General features: G+C 34.2%; 1 protein-coding gene across 2 annotated transcripts; it reads left to right on the top strand.

The window, feature by feature from the left end:
- Positions 1 to 1,737: 1,737 nt before the first annotated feature.
- LOC138705826 (uncharacterized) lies at positions 1,738 to 19,606 on the top strand. 2 transcript variants are annotated; one of them, XM_069834502.1, is made up of 2 exons: positions 1,738 to 2,380; positions 14,081 to 19,606. In XM_069834502.1, the coding sequence occupies exons 1-2, from the start codon at positions 1,924 to 1,926 to the stop codon at positions 14,458 to 14,460; spliced, it is 837 nt and encodes a 278-aa protein (XP_069690603.1). In that variant the 5' UTR covers positions 1,738 to 1,923; the 3' UTR covers positions 14,461 to 19,606. The 2 variants fall into 2 exon arrangements, with proteins under 2 accessions (XP_069690603.1, XP_069690597.1); XM_069834496.1 differs by having other exon boundaries at positions 14,078 to 19,606.
- The last annotated feature ends 1,463 nt before the right edge of the window (positions 19,607 to 21,069 follow it).

The raw sequence follows: 21,069 nt of genomic DNA, 5'->3' as shown, positions 1-21,069 counted from the left end.
ATTAGAGACAAACATGTTTCCACACATTTGGGGACGATTGGCCCAATTTTTATTTTGCCTTTTTTGCCTATTTTAGTTCCCATTGCCTATTTGAAGGTTAAATGCTTTTTTTTAGTCTTTTTACGTCATTATTGTACATTTTCTATATTTGAATGCATTTAAAATAAACCGCACATAAATTATATCAAAAAAGAAAAGAGAACGGTTGTACAAATTAAAAATATATATTCACCTCACACAAATATTTGCTGAGAATCTTATTCTCCAGCAATACATATGTTTCCAAGAAGTCGTAAACTTTTCTCCCCTATCGATTCAATCTTTTATGCCACTTAACAAAGATGTTTGAATAGTATAACCCTCTGTGCTCAAGCCACTTCGGGGTTAACCAGTGAAAGAAAAGGGATGAGAAAAGTATTAAAAGCAAGTCTCCAGGTCCCTTTACTGTTGTCGCTTGCACGCACAAGTCACGCGTACTTTAAAGTCTCTAATCCCTTCTCACATCACTCTTTTTGAGACAATACACAGTCGGTTTTTCCCGATCTCTGAAAGAAAGTAGAAACAGTCCTTCTGAAATAAGTTGTTTTAAGTTTGCTCCAATCACTTCAGTAGAAGTAGAAAGATCTTTTTCCACCATTAAAAACGTTCTCTCTGACAGGCGGCTCACTATGACAGTTAATAACTTAAAAAAGCATCTTGTTGTGACATGTAACCAAGGAAAGTGAGTACCGTATGGGATAGTTTATTAAGCATTTGTCTATTTTTTGTCAGTTTCCATGAATAATAAATGCCTATTTCACTGCCTATTTTTACTGTTTTTAGTGTCTACATGTCTGCTTATTTTAACTAAAATAAATGCCTAAACATCCGGGCTCTAATAATTACCATCCACACACCTATTTCATCCACGGAGAGATCATTCTCAGCAACGAAGAGGATTAAGTCCTATCTTCGGAACAATCAATGTCAGGAGAGACTATCTTCACTAGCTCTTTTCAGGATCGATAAGTCCTTGCGTGTTACATTATGCCAGAGACCATCCTTCTACGATGATGTGATTAACATCTTTTCTAAGAAAAACAAAAAGGAGAATTGAACTGTTGTACAAAAAATAAAGTACGATAATGTTTAATTTATTTTTATTTATGTAATATTTTATTCATTATTTATGTGCACGAATTTAGGTCTAATGATTTACTTATTTCCGAGTTCAAGGGCACCCGACACCCCATTCACTATGCCCTCTTAAGAATGTTTACAATGAAACATATGTATAACCCGGGGCTTCCCCTATTTGCAATGTCACGCCTCGTCCACTGTTAATGGTTCTGTGAAAGCAATGACCCATACGTTCTACGTCATTTATTTTAGCCATTTCTTCACAGTCGATTACAGTCGAAAGAAACAAAATTTAGTTCACCTGCTTCGCCGATAGAGTGCGTTAGAATGACGATGGTTAAAAAGAAACACAAGGTATCTCACCTCTCCTTCTTCCACCTGCAGCTGAACTTGATTTCTCGTCTCAAATCTAGCAGACGACGTTGAAGCACTACTCTAGTATCAAATCAAATACTACTTAAATTCTTGGACAAATGTTATTTTGCTTAATTGAAAGTAGAACAAACTTCTAAAAACTTACTAATATTTCGTTTCATTTTTTTATATTAAATAACGTGTTGGTATCATGTTTAGAACCTAACGAGAACGCAATTTGATTAAGTAGGCCAGAAGAACTAAACATGGATGTCGCCCTCTTTTGAATTCAATTGTTTAGTAACAGTGAGTTCATTTCACTTGCAGATGACGGCTATTTTTTTTTTCTCTGACGTCCGCATCAGCTGTTTCCTCGTTTATTTAACACTCTATAAAAGAGGAGTGTTAGTTACGATGCTCGCTTGTTAGTCATAACAACTCCAGGCAACAATGCGCCTTGTGTTTATTGCTTTCACGTGTTTCTGCAGTTTAGCTACAAGTTATCAACATGGTTACAGTAATAATAGTGAATCTGTGGGAAAAGTGTTGGAAAACGAAATCGCGGACAGCTGTGAGGACTTCTTCACCTGTGTGCAGTTGAAGATGTTATCAAATGTGAGCGATATTATCAGGAGAGATTCCTTCGAACTGGCGAACAGTGTGGTGCTGCAGAAGCAATCCGGCGCAACTGTAGGGGGTGGTTTGACATGGAAAGAGGTGCAGAAACTGAGGGATCCAGATAGGGGTGGCTTCGGGTATTTGACAGCGTTGCTTGTTGAAAAGACTCTCAATCTGCTCAGAAGTCATTCACTGAAGATTAATTTGCTACCTGATGTGGACGTCAAACTTTTTAGGAATCCTAGTTACGATGGAAAGATGGATGTTGCACTAGAAGTGCCAAACACAGGTAGGAACGTCGGATATTCGTATCATATTTTCCTACATATTCCAAATTAACCAAGTCACAACCACAATATACATTAATGTGAGATTAGGCCTACGTATCTCTAAACCTTTGCTTTAAGGTTACATGTACGTGAACTACCATAAATATTATCAGAAAATACTGGCTCTAAATTTCTAATCTATACTAATAATAAATCTGCAGCCAAAATGTTTCTGGTAATTTTCGATTTTCCAAAAACAATTGGTGTTAACATTTATAATTAACCATCCTGAAACCGAAAATCGCTTTTTTGAAAATTTTGTATATCTGTCTGTCTGTCTGTTGTCTGGATGTTTGTTACCTTTTCACGCGATAATGGCTGAATGGATTTCGATGAAAATTGGAATATAAATTAAGTTCTTTGTAACTTAGATTTTAGGCTATATGCCATTCAAAATACTTTATTTAAAAGGTGGGTTATAAGGAGGCCTGAATCAAATAAATCGAAATATCTCGCTTATTATTGATTTTTATGAAAAATATTATATAACAAAAGTTTCTTTAAAACTGATTTTCGATACGTTTTATTCTATGCAAAAGTTTGATAGGACTGATATTTAAGGATATACAAGACTTTTAAAATAACAATACAATACATTTTCACCGCCGTCTCAGATTATAGCGTTGTTGTTCCTGCAGTAACTCCTATGTGCAAAATATAAAATTTTTGAGTAGGAAGAAAAAAAAACATTTATTCATTCCATGGCAATGGTACATAGAAGATCGTGAATTCTTACATTTTCGAAAGAAAGAAATATAATTACATATCACTGTTTATGCTGTATCACTATATAAGTTATTTGAAGGGTTCAGAATCATAGTGGGCCAAGCGCCATTTACTGAAGACGTAGAAAACAATGGTTAAAATTAAGTTATTATCATAATTCAATGAAACATATAGCAAGTAATATGAAGTATACACATTAAAACTAAATGATATGTCAATCTTCATTAAACTATGGTTGCATGTAATAACAACTAAGAAAGATGTTAAAGAAATTGTCATTGCACCAAATGAGTGATCTCTGGACCAAAATTATTGCATTTTAATTATTTCAATACAATTTAAATTAAGTAACATATTAAACGATTTATCCTTTTATCAAACACGAATGTTTCCTGGATCAAATGTCCTATTTTAATTATACCTTATATTTATTTCTAACAGGTGCAGTGGAGCGCATGGGTACGGCTAGTATTTTATAAGGAAATGAACTCACAATTGGACAAAAATCACAAGGTATCACAACAAGACTTATTAGAACTTAAATGTCTGATAAAAGTGTAAAAAAGGTTACTAATAATATTTTTTAGAATTCACTTTTTACTTTAAATTAAATTTTCCAAAATTTGAAAATTTTCACGTATATTATTTCATAACTCCACAACCATTAGAGGTAGAATTCTGAAATGTTGTACACTGATTTAACATGAATTTATGCAAAACCTAGACCACAATAATGCCCATATCTTTGAAAATAGAAAAATTAGGTCACAAAACATTATGTAAATTTTAATATATTTTATATAGAACAAATAAAAAATCAATTGTATTAAGATAAACAGCCCTACATGTCTGAGAGTAGTCTACTTTTCAGAAATAAGTGTTTATTACATCAGGAAAAATATTAAAGATGTCAGAGAGACCATAACAATGTTATGGTTACCAAAGTATGCAACTGAAGAATTATTTTGTTTGTTTTTTTTTCATACTTTGATAAAACTGGTTTGAAAAATATTATTAATAACCCTTTTTATACTTTTATCAGATATTTAAGTTCTAATAAGTCTTGTTGTGGTACCTTGTAATTTTTGTCCTATTATGAGTTCATTTCCTTATAAAATTTTATAAATTTAGAGCCTGCATTTTTTTTTATAATATTTGTGGTCGTTCACGTACACATACCGTTAAGGGGTTAGGTATAGCTAACAGCAGTACTATTTTTTTTAAATATTCAATATTTGTTTCTTCCATTGCTATATCTTGTACAATAATTTAATTGGTATGTGTAAAACACTGTCCTTCTATTATATGAAAAAAATATTTTTACAATTAAAAATAAATTATTATATTTTTTTTGTCAAAATTCCCTCATAACTCATAAACTTGTTAACTTTATCACGTTCTCTCTCTTTTATTTTATTGCTGAAATTGATGTTTACAATATCATGCTCTTTCAACTACATTCCTTAACAAATGAATATATTTGTTTTTTATTTTGTGCTAGAAGAAAATACTGATATTTGACCTTTTTAAATGAATTTATTTTTATCAGACAATCCATCAAAGTTAGAGAAATGATCTTACATTATATTGTAGATATGACATGCATAAATACACACAAAGAATTTCATCACAGAATGTTGGATAGTTTTTTGAGTTATGTGGGAAACGCTTTATCACTGCAAAGTGAACTGAATTTGGAAAAAAAAATGCAAATAATTTTTTTTTTAAATAGTAAATTTTTTTTTTTAATGTAGCAGAAGGACAGTGTTTTATACATACTAATTTTTCATTATTGTACATGATACAGTAATGGAGGAAAAAAATGTTGAATGTTTCCAAAATGTTACTGCTCTAAGCTGTACCTAACCCCTTAGTGTCTTGTAGTGTCCATTCAAAGTACGAGTATGTTTCGAAACAGTTGTATGCATTCTGAACCCCACTTTCCCATGGATTTTCAATCTCTGCCTTTTTTAAATCATTCTTCGTTTTCCACACGATAAATATGTACGTCAAAATTAAGTTTTCGAGTTTTATACAATTGTTTCCTGGTTTAATTTCCAATTTGTTTCCTATTTTTCTTAAAATTTCAAGTTTCATATAACTCTTTATTGATTTAATTTCCAATTCGTTTCTTATTTTTCTTAAAATTTCAAGTTTCATACAACTCTTTATTGATTTAACTGCCAATTCGTTTCTTATAAATTAATTATTTATTCTACACTTGGTTTGTGATATTTTTCGAAATATTCACATTTCGAGAGATTAATCTAACAACTTGTTTCATTCGTTGTGTTTATTTTTTTTTTTGTATTTCTCCTATTTTAATATTCTTCTATTTAAATTGTGAGTTTAGCCTATGTTATTGTCGTTGCTAGCTTGATGCCAAATTTCACCAAAGTAAATAAAACAAATTGAATTTTTATCTTAGGTACCGAGTTTTCAAAATGTCTTGTGAAAACTTTAAATTTCAACAAATACTGTGTTTTATTTATTTATTTAGCTAGTAAGCAAAGTGAGTATCAATTCAAAGTATACAACAAGAAATGTTTCTAGCCTCTACCGTAAGAGCCAGGCTCGTGTACGGTGTGGTCTTAGCCAATATTATAACATAAAATTTACAGCGAGAGTTTACTAAATACACTAATTAACTTAATTCAGACCAACAACTAACACACAAGAGAAAAATGAAAGAGAGAAAAAGAGAAAAACACATTTAATACAAACTGACAATCAGACAGGAACCAATGATATTCAATAAATACATCAATATACTCGACAGAAATAAAAAGGTAAAAAATACATACATTTGTTAATATTATACATATATAATGAATAATTGTATAAATGTCTTTTTTAAAAGGTCCAATTTTTAAATATTTCAAATATGGAAAATGATTTGTAATTTTAATTTGTATGTACGTAGGCTATATGGATTTCTGAAAGAATAAACGGGCATGAATAAATAAATGGCGTGTAATTGAAGAAAAACATCACTGTTATGGTCAGTCTTCGTATTAAAATATTATTACAAGGTTACGAAAGTATACACAATTTTAACAATCTACTTAACCAGCATGCGCAATCATACCTCGAGTTTAATTTGTGAACGTTCGTCTAGTGCATATCGAAAGTCTGATATTAGCAGGGTGCGAATTAACGAGGGGTATGGGGCATTTCCCCCCGTTGGAAAGTTATCTCCCTTTCATAAATTTATATTAACATTCCTGCTAGGCATAACTACTATCCCCCCTCTCACAAAATATCATTGTTTTAATACGAGTATAATATGTATTTTATAAAGTACAAAATAAGCAAAGAAAATAATATGTCTGTATTATCATAACCAGCAAGCTGCACATCTTATCTTAAGCCTGCTCATGGATATAATTATTATTATAATCAAGATGCAAGACAAGCAACTCAGTGCGACCAAGCGTTGAGCCGTATCGAATGAGGATAATAATAATTTTATGTACGAGTCTCTATCTAGGACGACTGCCTGGCGGAATATTTATATAAACTGGGTATTTTACCATCACCTCAGTGTGCCATTTGTAATGAGGAACATTCTATTATGAATTGGGAACATTTAAATGTTTGTAAGAAAACTTGTGAATTTTAAATTTTCTACGGGAACTTTGCACTGGTCTGCCAGAAACCAAATGTTGTTGAATCAATCTGGTTAAGCAGTAAATAAATAAATAAATGAATGAATGAATGAATGAATGAATGAATGAATGAATGAGTGAATGAGTGAGTGAATGAGTGAGTAAATGAGTAAGTAAATAAGTAAATAGATAAATAAATAAGTAAATAAGTAAGTAAATAAGTAAATAAATAAATAAATAAGTAAATGAGTAAGTAAATAAGTAAGTAAAGAAGTAAGTAAATAAGTAAATAAATAAGTAAATAGATAAATAAATAAGTAAATGAGTAAGTAAATAAGTAAATAGATAAATAAATAAATAAGTAAGTAAATAAGTAAATAAATAAACAAATACATACATACATACTCTATCTAGGATTCTATCCCCCTCTCATCAGAAATCTTAATTCGCACCCTGGATATTAGAAACCCATTGTTACGTAACACGACAATTAAAAATAGTATAATCAAACCCAAATATCATACTATAGTCATATTTGTTATCCGCAATAAAATAAAACTCAGATATTTGGCTTATATTTTAACAAATTTGTTAGTTTTTGCGTCAAGAAATCATAATTTGAAAGTGGCTGGACGAATATGTGTAGACTATGACGTACCTAATATAATTGTTATCCAATGTGAAAAGCTTCAGTCCTCTGGAAAAGTTTCAATCAGTTAATTGTTTTAACAGAGTGAAGATGGTATTTCATGAAATACATTGCAGTAATAGTAGTAGTAGTAGTAGTAGTAGTAGTAGTAGTAGTAGTAGTAGTAGTAGTAATAATAATAATAATAATAATAATAATAATAATAATAATAATAATAACAATAAATCTTGGTCATCGTGAAAGAGAAATGACTGCAATAAAGAATGTTTTGTCTGGTAGATAGTTTGTTGGCAATTTTAATGCTAGGATGCCCATGTAACGAACTGTGAAATGCGGAATTTCCGTGTGTACGAGCAAAAGCCTCACAACCGTTGCCATTGTTTTATGCATGACGTAGATGTTATGACATAAATCAATTCACACGTCATCGTCAGTTGACATGAATGGTCCAATGTGTAACCTAAACGTGATTGCTGTATATTACATACTGTACATATTTTTCGTCTTAACTTACCAAGCGAACCCAACTTCGATTTTAACAAATTAGTGAGAATTATAAGTAATAGTAGTAGTAGTAGTAGTAGTAGTAGTAGTAGTAGTAGTAGTAGTAGTAGTAGTGGTAGTAGTAGTAGTAGTAGTAATAATAATAATAATAATAATAATAATAATAATAATAATAATAATACTAATTCTAGGAAAATTATTATTTGATTGAGGAAGGAACAACGTTGTAAAAGATACTTTCTTTGAAGTAGCCACGGAACACAACTCACCCGTCAGTAGTAAAGGTCATGTGTGTAAACCTCGATGCTATACCTGGTAAGGTTTAACTTGGCTCAGTAGCAATAAAACCAAGTCCCTTCAAATGAGGGTGGAGATTATAAGAGGGTTGTAAATTTTCAGGATTCCTTTCAAAGCCTTGTAATTGTACAGGCTACCGGAACTCAGTTTCTTGAAAGACAAGCTCAGTGACGGAATTACACAGTATGAAGAGAGATATTTTGTTACTTTACTTTGCGCTACGGAATGTATCAACTAGTCCCTTCCGCCACTGGCATCGCTTCACTCCCCCCATCGCAATAACAACACAGACGAGGTAAGACATATCTCCTTTCTCTCTCTTTTTACAGTGAGATAAGATTCATCACACAGACTTTAATTGTATAATAATAATTGTAGTAAGATTTGTTGGTTAAGTACACAGTTTTATTAATCACTTTAGGAAGATTAATAATTTAACTATTACTTTAATTATCACATTGCAATCCAAACGAAATAATATTAATGCACAGAACTCCAATTTCGACTAACATTCGCTGTATGTGTATCACATGTAACTGACCTCGTCTGATACAGAAGGCGAAACCTGCCCGACTGGAATCTAGAGAGAAACTTCACCCTTGGGCCGATCCTTTTGAATAAACATTCCTCCAAGTGGTTAGATTGTTCAAGCTGCCTCGCACTCAAGGCCTATTTATCCCTTCACACAAGTAAACATTCCTATGAAATCGTAACAATAATTTCCATCCAAATTAGCTCCTGTTTTTAAATCAAATAGATTTTGCGTCCGTACTAGTCGCAAGATTAAAGTGTGAAAGCAAAGATTTTGGGTAGGAGTCTAGTTATATCACAGTCTAGTCACGAAGCTCAATACGTAGGGAATATGCATCCAATGACAGTTGAACTTTAGTTGCTAGCCACTAGGATCGCTACTATCGCACAATCTATTCTTCCTAGTACTTTCAGTTGCTAACCGCTTGGAGCATTATATCACGAGAAATGCAAAAAATCACCTCAAGCTTCGTGACTGTATGTACTAGACTGTGGTTATATCATGGATGCTTCCCCGTAGTCAATGTAATAAGTATGTATTGTCGAGCCGTTTGCGAAATCCATGATATTTTATTATGTCTCGTCAATACATGTGCTTTGGGGTAACATAATATCCGATATGAACTGGAGAAAGGGAGCGTTATAACTTGTGTTCAATATGGCAGCTGTTAATTATAAGGCAGGCATCAGCACGTTTCCTTACCGATTATTGTACTTGTTAGAATATACCTGGTGTATCTTTAATGCGTTGACAACCATCAACACTGAATTTACGGAATTTGTTAACATTATCTATAGGACTGGAATACTCAAAACATTTCAAATATCTGCAAAGAAGACATCTAGAGCATTGAAGTCGGGGGACCTGGGAGGTCATAATTTTGGTATGCCATGCTCGATACACCAGTTGTGGAAGCTTGTGCGCACGTTCAAATGAGAGTTAGACGGTGCTCCCTCATGCATGTAGGCCTACTATAACAGTGTCTTTCCCAAAGAGGTAGGCTATATCACTCACAAGTTCGCATAGTTCATAACTGTTTTATAAATTTGAATTTTTCAACTTCTTCGAACGATAAATCTCCAATTTTTATCACTTAAGTCATCATCTTACTTGATGAATTAATATATTAACTTACTCAGTTAAATAATGATATAATAGCCTATGTATACTGAGCTTTAGTTATGATTTACAGAGCTTTTTATAACCTGATACTGAGGAATTCCAATAATGCTTTCAAGGGTGATTTAGAACGTATATTAGGTCAAAAAGTGACTCTAGGATTCTGATACTAAGTTGTTCTGAATTAGACGGGGAGACTCGCAGTCTGACAACGACTCAAGTATCACATGTACATAAATAACAAAGTTTGATTTAGTAAGTGATTTGAAATGTCAGAAATCTTTGAGGGGACTCAAGCAGTGACGTCGTGAGTCAGCTGTTTGGAGTATCAGGCAGCTTGAAGCAGAGTGGAATGTAGATGGTAACGACCTACTTGGATCTGCCCCTAACGGGAGAGTCAGGTCCTCTAACGGTATAGGAGACTCAAAGGCCGTGTGGTCACTTGAGGCGCTAGCACTTTCTGCGTCAAGGACAACAGCAAATCTTCACCCTCAACCAATTCATGAAATTGAGTGTGACGGAGACATAGGTTTCACTTGTTTCACAATTCAGTTCCTTTGTTATTGTTTGCGTGTATAAGTTGTTTCGTTCAACTCTTATTCTGAAGATATGCGTAGATGAAATTAGTGAATTTTTTTGATAGACTTGCAAAACAATGCGGCGTAGGGGAGGATTCGTATATCCTTGGACCGACAGTAGACAAATAAACATTACAGACCTCCTTGGTTATGTGGACAGCGTGGTACAGGCTACCGTGGAGACAATAAAAGACTGCACATCACAAAGCACGAACACCCAGTTCCGTGAGTGGAAGATAAATCTCCTTCATTAACCCACAACGGAAATTGAACTATTGACCGCTTGGATCGGAAGTACGATCAAGTAGAGCTACTATGATACAAAAAAAAATTAAGACATATGCTACTTTATATAGGCCTATGAAGGATTTGGAGTTAAATTTACAATTAAAACAAAACCAGTGCATCATAATAGCCTTCTGTGTGGACTATTGTGATCCACCTATAGGGCTATTCTGATACACACAGATACGTGATGTATCTTTTGTAAAAGTTTGGTTGAAATCACATTAAAATTGACCAAGATTTAGTAACTTTTGTAATGAGTAATGACCTTCTTTCTCCATTAAAATTTATACAATTTAATCAAACTTTAACAAATTACTACCAATGCTAAAAAATTATTGTATGTCCAAATAGTTTTTGTGTGTAAGGAAATAGTTTGAGAATGTTATGATACAGTTTGTATTGCTAAAATAAATTAAAATACTCCCATGTTTTTAACAACGCCATATAGTTTGCATAAACCATTTCTTACACTTCACTTTACTATTGAACTTCGTAGCCCTAAATTAGTTTTAAATTGAACGGCAAAAATCGTTTCGGATGCTGTCATTTCTTCATGGACATTTTCATATTTCTTTGACGAGACAAACAGTAGTAATATGCTCAGACAGTTTTTTAATAATTCCCTTACAATATCTTGGAGTCACAGAATATCCTGTAACTAGGATGCTTGGAACACATTCACTTCTTCTCTACGGAAGACACAAAACTGTGATAGCCACCAACGTAGCTCAGTCGGCTGAAGAGCTTGCCTGCCAATACAGGGTTGCGGCCGGGCATTGGTTCGATTTCGGCTTGGGCTGATTACTTCGTTGGGTTTCTTCCGAGGTTTTCCCCAACTGTAAGACGAATGTCAGGTAATCTAGGCGAATCCTTGGCCTCATATCGCCAAATACCATCCCGCTATCACCAATTCCATCGACGCTAAATTTAGATTTAGATTTATTTAATAACATATACATAAAAAAAACGCTACATGAAAGTAACCCGAAAGAGCAAAGCAATTTTACATTGTTCATCTAACATACCTATTTTTTCTGAATTAAAATTTAAGATTCTGATTAGGTCTACACAGATTATACATACCGGTAATTCACAAAAATAGAAATCTCTACTGTTTCTAAAATAACTTTTGAAATTCTTGCACTAAGATCACATTCTTAAGAAGAGTAGATAGAAACATACATAAATATACATACTTTGTAGACAAAATACTTAAGAAAAAAGGTCACATAAAGATGATAATAATAAAGTTAGTAATAATAATACTAGTAATGACTGAGTGAAAAAAGAGACGATGTTGAGATTGGTGGATTAATATTAACTTCTTAGTAGTAGTATAATTAGTACAGGTCATGTTGATATAGTAACCAAGATAAGGTAGAAAAAATATACTTAGGATAGAAATAAACTTGTTTTACAATACGTGGTACATATAAAACAGGGAAGTCTATCATATAATTTTTTTAATAATGAGTCTGAAAATTTCATTGCTTTAAAGTGGTCAACTGTGGATGAAATTTTATTATCGAATTATATAGACGTGGACCATAATTTGTACTGTATAGTAAAGCAGCACATGTGAAACATTTAGGTTCAACTAAATTAAGAATTTCATTTCGTCTTCTATTATGATCATGTGGTTGAGCTACAAATTTCATTCGATTTTTATGATAGAATTTAATTAAAGAGTATTTATAAATTTGGTCAATTCTAAAAACATTCAATTCGGAATGGATCAAAATTTGTTGGATAATCCAGTCGCCTTTTCAAACAAATTTTGATTATACGTTTTTGCAACATAATTAGAGAAAGAAGAGCAGTTTTTGTAATGCCTCCCCAAGAATTTCATTAGAGAATATTTATAAAATTGATCAATTCTAAAAATATTAAATTCGGAATAGATCAAGTTTGTTGGACAATCCAGTTATCTTTTCAAACAAATTTTGATTATACGTTTTTGCAACATAATTAGAGGAAGAAGAGCAGTTTTTGTAATGCCTCCTCAAGAATTTCATTAAAGAATGTTTATAAATTTGGTCAATTCCAAAAGCATTAAATTTGGAATAGATCAAGTTTGTTGAACAATCCAGTTATCTTTTCAAACAAATTTTGATTATACGTTTTTTTTGCAACATAATTAGAGGAAAAAGAGCAGTTTTTGTAATGCCTTCCCAAGAATTTCATTAAATAATATTTATAAATTTGGTCAATTCTAAAAACATTAAATTCGGAATAGATCAAGTTTGTTGGACAATCCAGTTATCTTTTCAAACAAATTTTGATTATACGTTTTTTGAGACATAATTAGAGGAAGAAGAGCAGTTTTTGTAATGCCTCCTCAAGAATTTCATTAAAGAATGTTTATAAATTTGGTCAATTCCAAAAGCATTAAATTTGGAATAGATCAAGTTTGTTGGACAATCCGGTTATCTTTTCAAACAAATTTTGATTATACGTTTTTTTTGCAACATAATTAGAGGAAAAAGAGCAGTTTTTGTAATGCCTTCCCAAGAATTTCATTAAATAATATTTATAAATTTGGTCAATTCTAAAAACATTAAATTCGGAATAGATCAAGTTTGTTGGACAATCCAGTTATCTTTTCAAACAAATTTTGATTATACGTTTTTTTTTGCAACATAATTAGAGGAAAAAGAGCAGTTTTTGTAATGCCTTCCCAAGAATTTCATTAAATAATATTTATAAATTTGGTCAATTCTAAAAACATTAAATTCGGAATAGATCAAGTTTGTTGGACAATCCAGTTATCTTTTCAAACAAATTTTGATTATACATTTTTTGGAACATAATTAGAGGAAGAAGAGCGGTTTTTTTAATGCCTCCCCAAGAATTTCATTAAAGAATATTTATAAATTTGGTCAATTCTAAAAATACTAAATTCGGAATAGATCAAGTTTGTTGGACTATCCAGTCGCCTTTTCAAACAAATTTTGATTATACGTTTTTTGCAACATAATTAGAGGAAGAAGAGCAGTTTTTGTAATGCCTCCCCATCCAGTTATATCATACTGGATAACAGATTCAACTATAGCCAAATAAACCAAACGTAGTACATGGGTAGGCAAGTAATGGCGAAGGTTTAAAAATTTGTAAATTGTTTTACGGATCCTGTTACATAAAAAGATGATTTGTGTAACCCATTTCAAATGCTGATCAACAATAATTCCCAGGTATTTCACATCTACAAATAATCCAGTAGTTCATACAGCGTTGTTAAATAACCAAATAAAAAAACTGTGAAATTCCATAAATTGAAAAGTTTCACCGATACTTAGAAAATTTTGTTACAGAAACACAGTCATCAAATTGATACAAAACATGAACATCTGTTGCAGCAGCACGCACTTTCGGCGGACCACGCAAGCGCCTCCTGTGGCTCATGCTGCCCCTGATGTACAAGATGGGCGTGATGACCACGATGCTGGCGGGACTGATCGTGATCACTCTGAAGAGCCTCACTGTAGGGCTCATCCTGTTGCTGCTGGCGGTAGGAAATCTGGCCAGCAAGCGCAAGCACTACGGCGGCCACTACGCGCCCCACGGCCCCACCGACATCCACGTCCACGTGCACAACGAGCCCCACTCACAAGAGGCGTACTCCGGCTGGCACCAGCACCAGCACCAGGACCACGCGGCGGAGTACCCGGGACACTACCGCAGGACCTGGCCCTCACACCTGCATCGGCAACCCACGCCTCTGTACACGGATATACTCTGAACAACGGCATCACACTCGGAATAAAAACGAACTCGCAGAGAGGATCGAGTTAATTTGAATAATTTCGAGGGAAAAATTGTTCCGGGGCCGGGCATCGAACCCGGGACCTTTGGTTAAAGTACCAACGCTCTACCAACTGATCTACCCGGGAACTCTACCCGACACCGATCCAATTTTTCCCTCTATATCCACAGACCTCAAAGTGGGCTGACAACCGTCAAGCAACCAACTTCGAGTGCACACTAACTCCGTGTGACTTAAATTGTGGTTTTTCTGTTAACGAACAGTGACGTGTATTATGCAAATCAAGATTTCAGGTATACCAGGGAGTTATAAGCCCTACCTGAAATCTTGATTTGCAGGATCAAGTTAAACCAGCGGTGACCAAAACTCGAGTGATTACATGCGATAGGCAGCCTATGGAGTAAGGAGACGGAGGAAAGATACTTGGCATGAAAACTACAACCAGTGGTGGTTCCTGTACTAACATCTTGATCAATCCCGCCGATAAAAATGCTGTATCAGTAATGTCACTGCTGTCATCAAGAGCCACTGAATAATATACGATTTCTCTTGCTTCTTTTTTTTTAACCTTCCTCTTGAATATAATCAGGAATTTTCTAAATTCTTCTCTCGATATTTGGTCGAGAAATTCGTAATTTTTCAAAATTAAAAACTTCTTATGGACAAGTTATTTAAGCTATTTCAATCATTACTCTTTTGAGAAAAGACTTAGAGCACGAGATATTTCAAACTCCATTAGGTAGCTGACTTCCTTACATTTATTTATCTCATCTTTGTCTTCCTGGTTATGATTTAAGACATGTCAATTCCTGGCGTTTAACATTCGTTGGCATATAATATTGAATCAGTTTTTCTACAATATTATTATTAAATGAGTAACTAATAAATAGTTATCCTCATCTAAAGATTAAGAAGGTTAAAACTGAGATAAAACCTAATAATTTTATCCTTCTAGGGAGAAGATCTTAAAATATCAATATTCATGCACGTACAGAAGAATTATAGAAACACATACTTAGTGGTCAATAATAATACCCGGGTAATAATAATAATAATACATTATTCATTATGTTTCTATATACTCCTAATTCAACCGTTGAGTAAAGTAAACACATTACACTTTGTCCGACAGAACAACAAAAAAGTTCTCCTTCTCATTCTTTACGAAACCACCTCTTATTGCTTGTAAAGACAGAGTTTGTAGAGCGACATTATACCGGCACTGCTTGCCTTCAGTACGTGAATGAAACACACAGCAATGTACAGGAAACTCCTCGTACCCGTTTCAATGTCTGTGATTAAACGATGTAAACACGACACCCGCTTTGGTCACCGCTGAGTTAAACGATGTAATAACTGAAAATATTCTGCACTTTATTTTCCTTTCTAGCCTTCTTGTGAGGTGACGTCCCCAAATACAATACTCAGGCGTCGACATTGATGCTAGGACTTCCATGGTTACTTGCTCAATAAAATAAAGGTAACAATATTATTCCATTAATTTTTATTATGCGTAAAATTTACGACGCCACTGGTGTGTCTTTTGGGTTAGCGAGCTGGCCTCGTACCCCGAGATTATACTCAGGCGTCGGTTGAGTCCTTGATTACGTTACATTCGAAGGGAAAATCAACTGTAAGGCGAAAATCAGGTAATTACACCATGCACTTAATTACAAAGCGCATAATAGGTTGTTTATTTATTTTAATTATTTTATTGTACCCTTGAGTCTGCACAGATACATCACTTCCACCCTTGTATGATATCTGGTTTCTTTAATATCCATGTATGATTTACACCAACAGGTAAATGTTGGATGCTTGTCATCAACCATGTCAACTTAGATCTGTATAAATACACTATCTACCAAAATGTAATTGGGCACTGCTTTGCCTCTTTAGAACCTTGTGGTACCACCTCTTGTTGCTATAACAGCAGCCACTCTGTCAGACATGCTCTCCACTAATTTGTGTAGGATATCCACTGGAATGCGTCGCCATTCCTCTTGCAACATGGCACTCAGTTGGACAATGGAAGTTGGCCGCATCTCCCGAGACCTCAATCGTCGGTCCAATTCGTCCCAAAGGTGCTCAATGGGATTGAGATCAGAACTCTGTGCAGACCAGTCCAACCGGTAAACATTATTGTCTGCATACCACTGCATAGTAGCCGCCGAAACATGAGGCCAACTTCCATTGTCCAACTGAGTGGCATGTTGCAAGAGGAATGGCGACGCATTCCAGTGGATATCCTACATAAACTAGTGGAGAGCATACCTGACAGGGTGGCTGCTGTTATAGCAACAAGAGGTGGTACCACAAGGTTCTAAAGGGGTGAAACAGTGCCCAATTACTTTTTGGTAGATAGTGTAGCTTCCAGTGAAATATTACGTTGTTTGAATTTGTGTAATCAATAAAGAGCAATCAGTATTTGTATACGTTCAGGGTTCAATTCTCTTTCCATGACATGTCTACGGGTAATATCGCGAAGCCAGAGAAGCTATTATAGGATATGGGTCACTATATCGGTTCAGGTATTGTACAAAGAATTTTTACGAGTCATAAAATTCATAGCATACGCTCTATCGGAAGGGATGCAAAGCCTGCAACTACATCACTTAAAAAACTTGTCACTTTAAGGTCCAATTGTATAAAATTCCCTGACTAAAGATCAACTTTGATCGAAGATCGGAAAGTGAACCGAGTTCAGGCACTTCTTCTATTGTATAAAGTTTTCTGAGATCAAATTACCTTGGTTCAAATGCAATCTAAGTTCACGTGAAAAGGATTTGGCAACATCGCATAAACAGGTGAAATATGTGATGCGCGGATCATGTTGTACAGGTTTGTTCAGTGTTGCCAATCTAGCGAATTTAACTCTTTTTCAACGACAATGTCTTTTAACTTTTATATTGCTTAAAAAGGGATTTAGCGACCTTTTTAGCACCCTATAGTAACACAATTTAATATTTCTTTGTTGATAATGAGAAATCTAGCAACTTACCAACTACTTTTTGTCGACTTTCTGTACACTCTGTTGGAGACACTGGTTTGTTTTGTGCATTGTAAATAATGTCGGACAATAAGAAGAAGTTTGACCGTTCTCCAAATTGTTATATTATGGTGTTTGTGTTGCTCCAAGATTCATCCAGACGTTTGAGATAGGCAGGACATGCAGCACGTATGGGCGAATCCAGAAATGCATATAGAGTGTTAGTTGGGAGACCGGAGGGAAAAAGATCTTTGGGGAGGCCGAGACGTAGATGGGAGGATAACATTAAAATAGATTTGAGGGAGGTGGGATATGATGATAGAGACTAGATTAATCTTGCACAGGATAGGGACCGATGGCGGGCTTATGTGAGGGCGGCAATGAACCTTCGGGTTCCTTAAAAGCCATTTCTAAGTAAGTAAGTAAGTTATGGTGTTTGATACTGCTAAACATAATAAAGCTTTATAAAACGACAATTTTCGTTTAGTAATACAGTTAACTGAAAATTTATGAATGTACCTATCATATCCATTAATAATTAATGGTTGTTACAAACATAATATAATTATAGACTATGTTATTTGATACTGCTGAACACGATAGAGCCTTATAAAATATAACAATGTTTGTGTATTAAGGCAAGAAATTGAAAAAAAAAATGTATATAAATGTACCTTCCATACCTATTAATATTAATAGTAATAATGGATATTTTATTTGCACTATCTGTCACTCGTATATTTCAAACAGAAAAGAAATAACTGAACTTGGATCATCTATCTTAATCGGAGAAATTTCTTCAGTCAAAGTTGACTTTAGTTTAAGACAAATTAATCTCAGATTAGACTTTATACAACACAAAATTTCAAGTTCAGCTAGAACGAGGATCAATTTAACCTCTGATCTAAGATTAATCGGCCCTAAGACAGGTTACGTGGCAAATCCCTCCAATTTTTTCTTAAATATTTCTCCCTCGCTGAAAATGTCTTTGTGGATCTGTGAAACTTAAATGATGGTGCCTGGGGGAAAAGTGAGAAATCTTTGTATTGATGTGAAAAGAAATGTGCAGCTACATTATGTCATGCATACCCGAGCACGTGAACTAGCATGCAGAACATCATTTGACAAGAATATCGGCGGATTTATGCTCTTTTTCGCTTAGTGATCAGCATGGCTTGCACCCGCACGTGTAGTGATAAGGTTTTTCAAAAACCAAAATCTTTATAACACAAAGAAAAAGTACATGAGATGAGATACAACGTCAATTCATCAGCCTCCAGATCACATGCTCGAAGATGTGCGCATAAAGTATTGTCACTAGACATTCCTTACATCTAGGATTCCTTATAGGTTGGTGGGCTATCTTTGTTTTTCCTACTATTGTCGCCACTCACCAATTCCGGTCGCTACTAGATCAATGGTTCTCAAACTTATTAGCACTGTGGGCCGACCCCCTTTCTATACAGGGTTTTTCCGAGCTGGTGTTACAAACCTTCAGGGATGATGGCGAAGGGTACATAGGAACCCTGGTCCGGAAATGACTCAGTCGAAAGTTATAAGCAAAAAGATCGGGAAGTCTCGGGTTCGATTCCCAGATTCGTCTCTCGGTGAATTTTTATTGAAGGAAAAAATTGCCTGGGTGTCTAGAGTCTGGAAATTTGTATGAATCTGAGTGAGATTGTGAGTATGCCGGGTTAATATTAATTAGTCAATCTTCAAAAATATAAAAATACAATACATATATCAGGACTGTCGCTGGGCAGTAACCTGAACACAAGTTTCAGCTTCACATTGTTGAGGAGTAATGCCATCAGTTAGCACGACCATAAAGTACTAATAGATGCTATACAGTTAACAACAACGGAAAACATTAATATGTTACACCAGAGATGATATTAAGAATGCTCTACTTTCAATATATTCTTGTACTGAAAAAAGAAATAAAGTACATTTTTACAAATTTTTCTACTTCAGTGAGAATTATTGAGCAGCTTTTTGTGTCCTATATATCGGATCAATCTTAGTTATCTTTCGTGTCATGACTATTTTTTGCTGTGAATGAAACATATCAAGGTGGATATATTATGTTGATCCCTTTATCTGAAAGATAATTTATTGTAAATATATGAATTTAAGCCAAAGTTTATATTAAAGTTGTTGTAGTATAAATATATATTTATAAGTGTTTGTGCAGCGTCAGTGTTTCTCTTTCACAGCATTCTTTCACCTCAATGTTACTCTTTGCCCCAGATATCCAAGAAAGTCTATTCACAGGTTTAGAAGAAGCAGCACAGTGAGTGGGCAGTCACTGAATGGAAAATCAGGTGAAACCGCGGTATTGGATAATTAGCACATCTAATTTGTAATCTCTCAATTCTATAGATGCTGTACATTTGTACAATATAATGAGGTATAGATCTAGGCCTATTAAGGTGGTTTCGATTCTTGTTGGAAATTAATATCTCATCTAAAGGTAAATTATTATTTATTTATTTATTTAAATGAAGTGAAAGATTTATGTTATCCAATCAACTATCCGCTTGTCAGCCTATCCACCAACTCACCTGCCTACATATTCTTTAAGTTTCCCATGTTTCGCTATACCATCTTTGCATAGTTACCATAATTTGGGAAGCTAAATTTCGAACATATTATCAGTAGAGGAGAGTCGGGTAGTATCGGACATCGGGTAATATCGGACAGTGAGTTTCTTTCATCTACCACACGATGATAGTACCTGATTGACATGGTTACGTTTCTGTGATGTCGCATACAGAAACGTAACCATGTCATTCAGGTACTACCATATGGTGGTAGATGAAAAAAACGCACTGTCCGATATTACCCGATGTCCGATACTACCCGACTCTCCCCTAACTTATGGAAGAATAATTAGTGTTTACTTACTTACAAATGGCTTTTAAGGAACCCGCAGATTCATTGCCGCCCTCACATAAGCCCGCCATCGGTCCCTATCCTGTTCAAGATTATCCAGTCCCTATGATCATATCCCACCTCCCTCAAATCCATTTTAATATTATCCTCCCATCTACGTCTCGGCCTCCCCAAATATCTTTTTCTCTCCGGTCTCCCAACTAACACTCTATATGCATTTCTGGATTCGCCCATACGAATTAGTGTTTAGCATTTCTTATTATTATTATTATTATTATTATTATTATTATTATTATTATTATTATTATTATTATAGTATAGACAGGGCAGACTTTCAAAATGCGGATACATCCTGCTATACGTGCATTTGAAAACCCAAAAACTGTATGTTAAAATGCTACCGACCACCGACATGATAATAATTAAATTTTAAATGCTCTATGGTATGCAAATCTTTTTCAATACTAAGTCGTGTTCAGCTAGATAAAATAAAATGTAATACTGAAAACAGAAAATACGAACATTTGCACACTCCTTCGTAAGTACGGTACGGACACGGACAAGTATAAATCAAAATACGATATGTCCGTACAAAAGACAGAACTATGGCAACCCTATCTCTGCATATTTTCATTTTGAAGTAAAACCTCTATATTCGATCTACAAACTGGAAAAGTATATAACACATACTGTGTAAGATC

This window comes from Periplaneta americana, chromosome 1 (assembly GCF_040183065.1).
Source record: "Periplaneta americana isolate PAMFEO1 chromosome 1, P.americana_PAMFEO1_priV1, whole genome shotgun sequence".
In the NCBI taxonomy this organism is placed as follows: domain Eukaryota; kingdom Metazoa; phylum Arthropoda; class Insecta; order Blattodea; family Blattidae; genus Periplaneta; species Periplaneta americana.
The sequence above is the reverse complement of the archived record's forward strand: the minus strand, read 5'-3'. Positions and strand labels throughout refer to the sequence as shown.

What these genes read in the sequence shown, in the direction of transcription:
- LOC138705826 (XM_069834496.1), top strand. Translation starts at nt 1,924, where the DNA reads ATGCGCCTTGTGTTTATTGCTTTCACGTGTTTCTGCAGTTTAGCTACA. An exon ending in ACTAGAAGTGCCAAACACAG is followed by an intron (nt 2,381 to 14,077) that starts GTAGGAACGTCG and finishes CATCTGTTGCAG; the next exon opens with CAGCACGCACTTTCGGCGGA.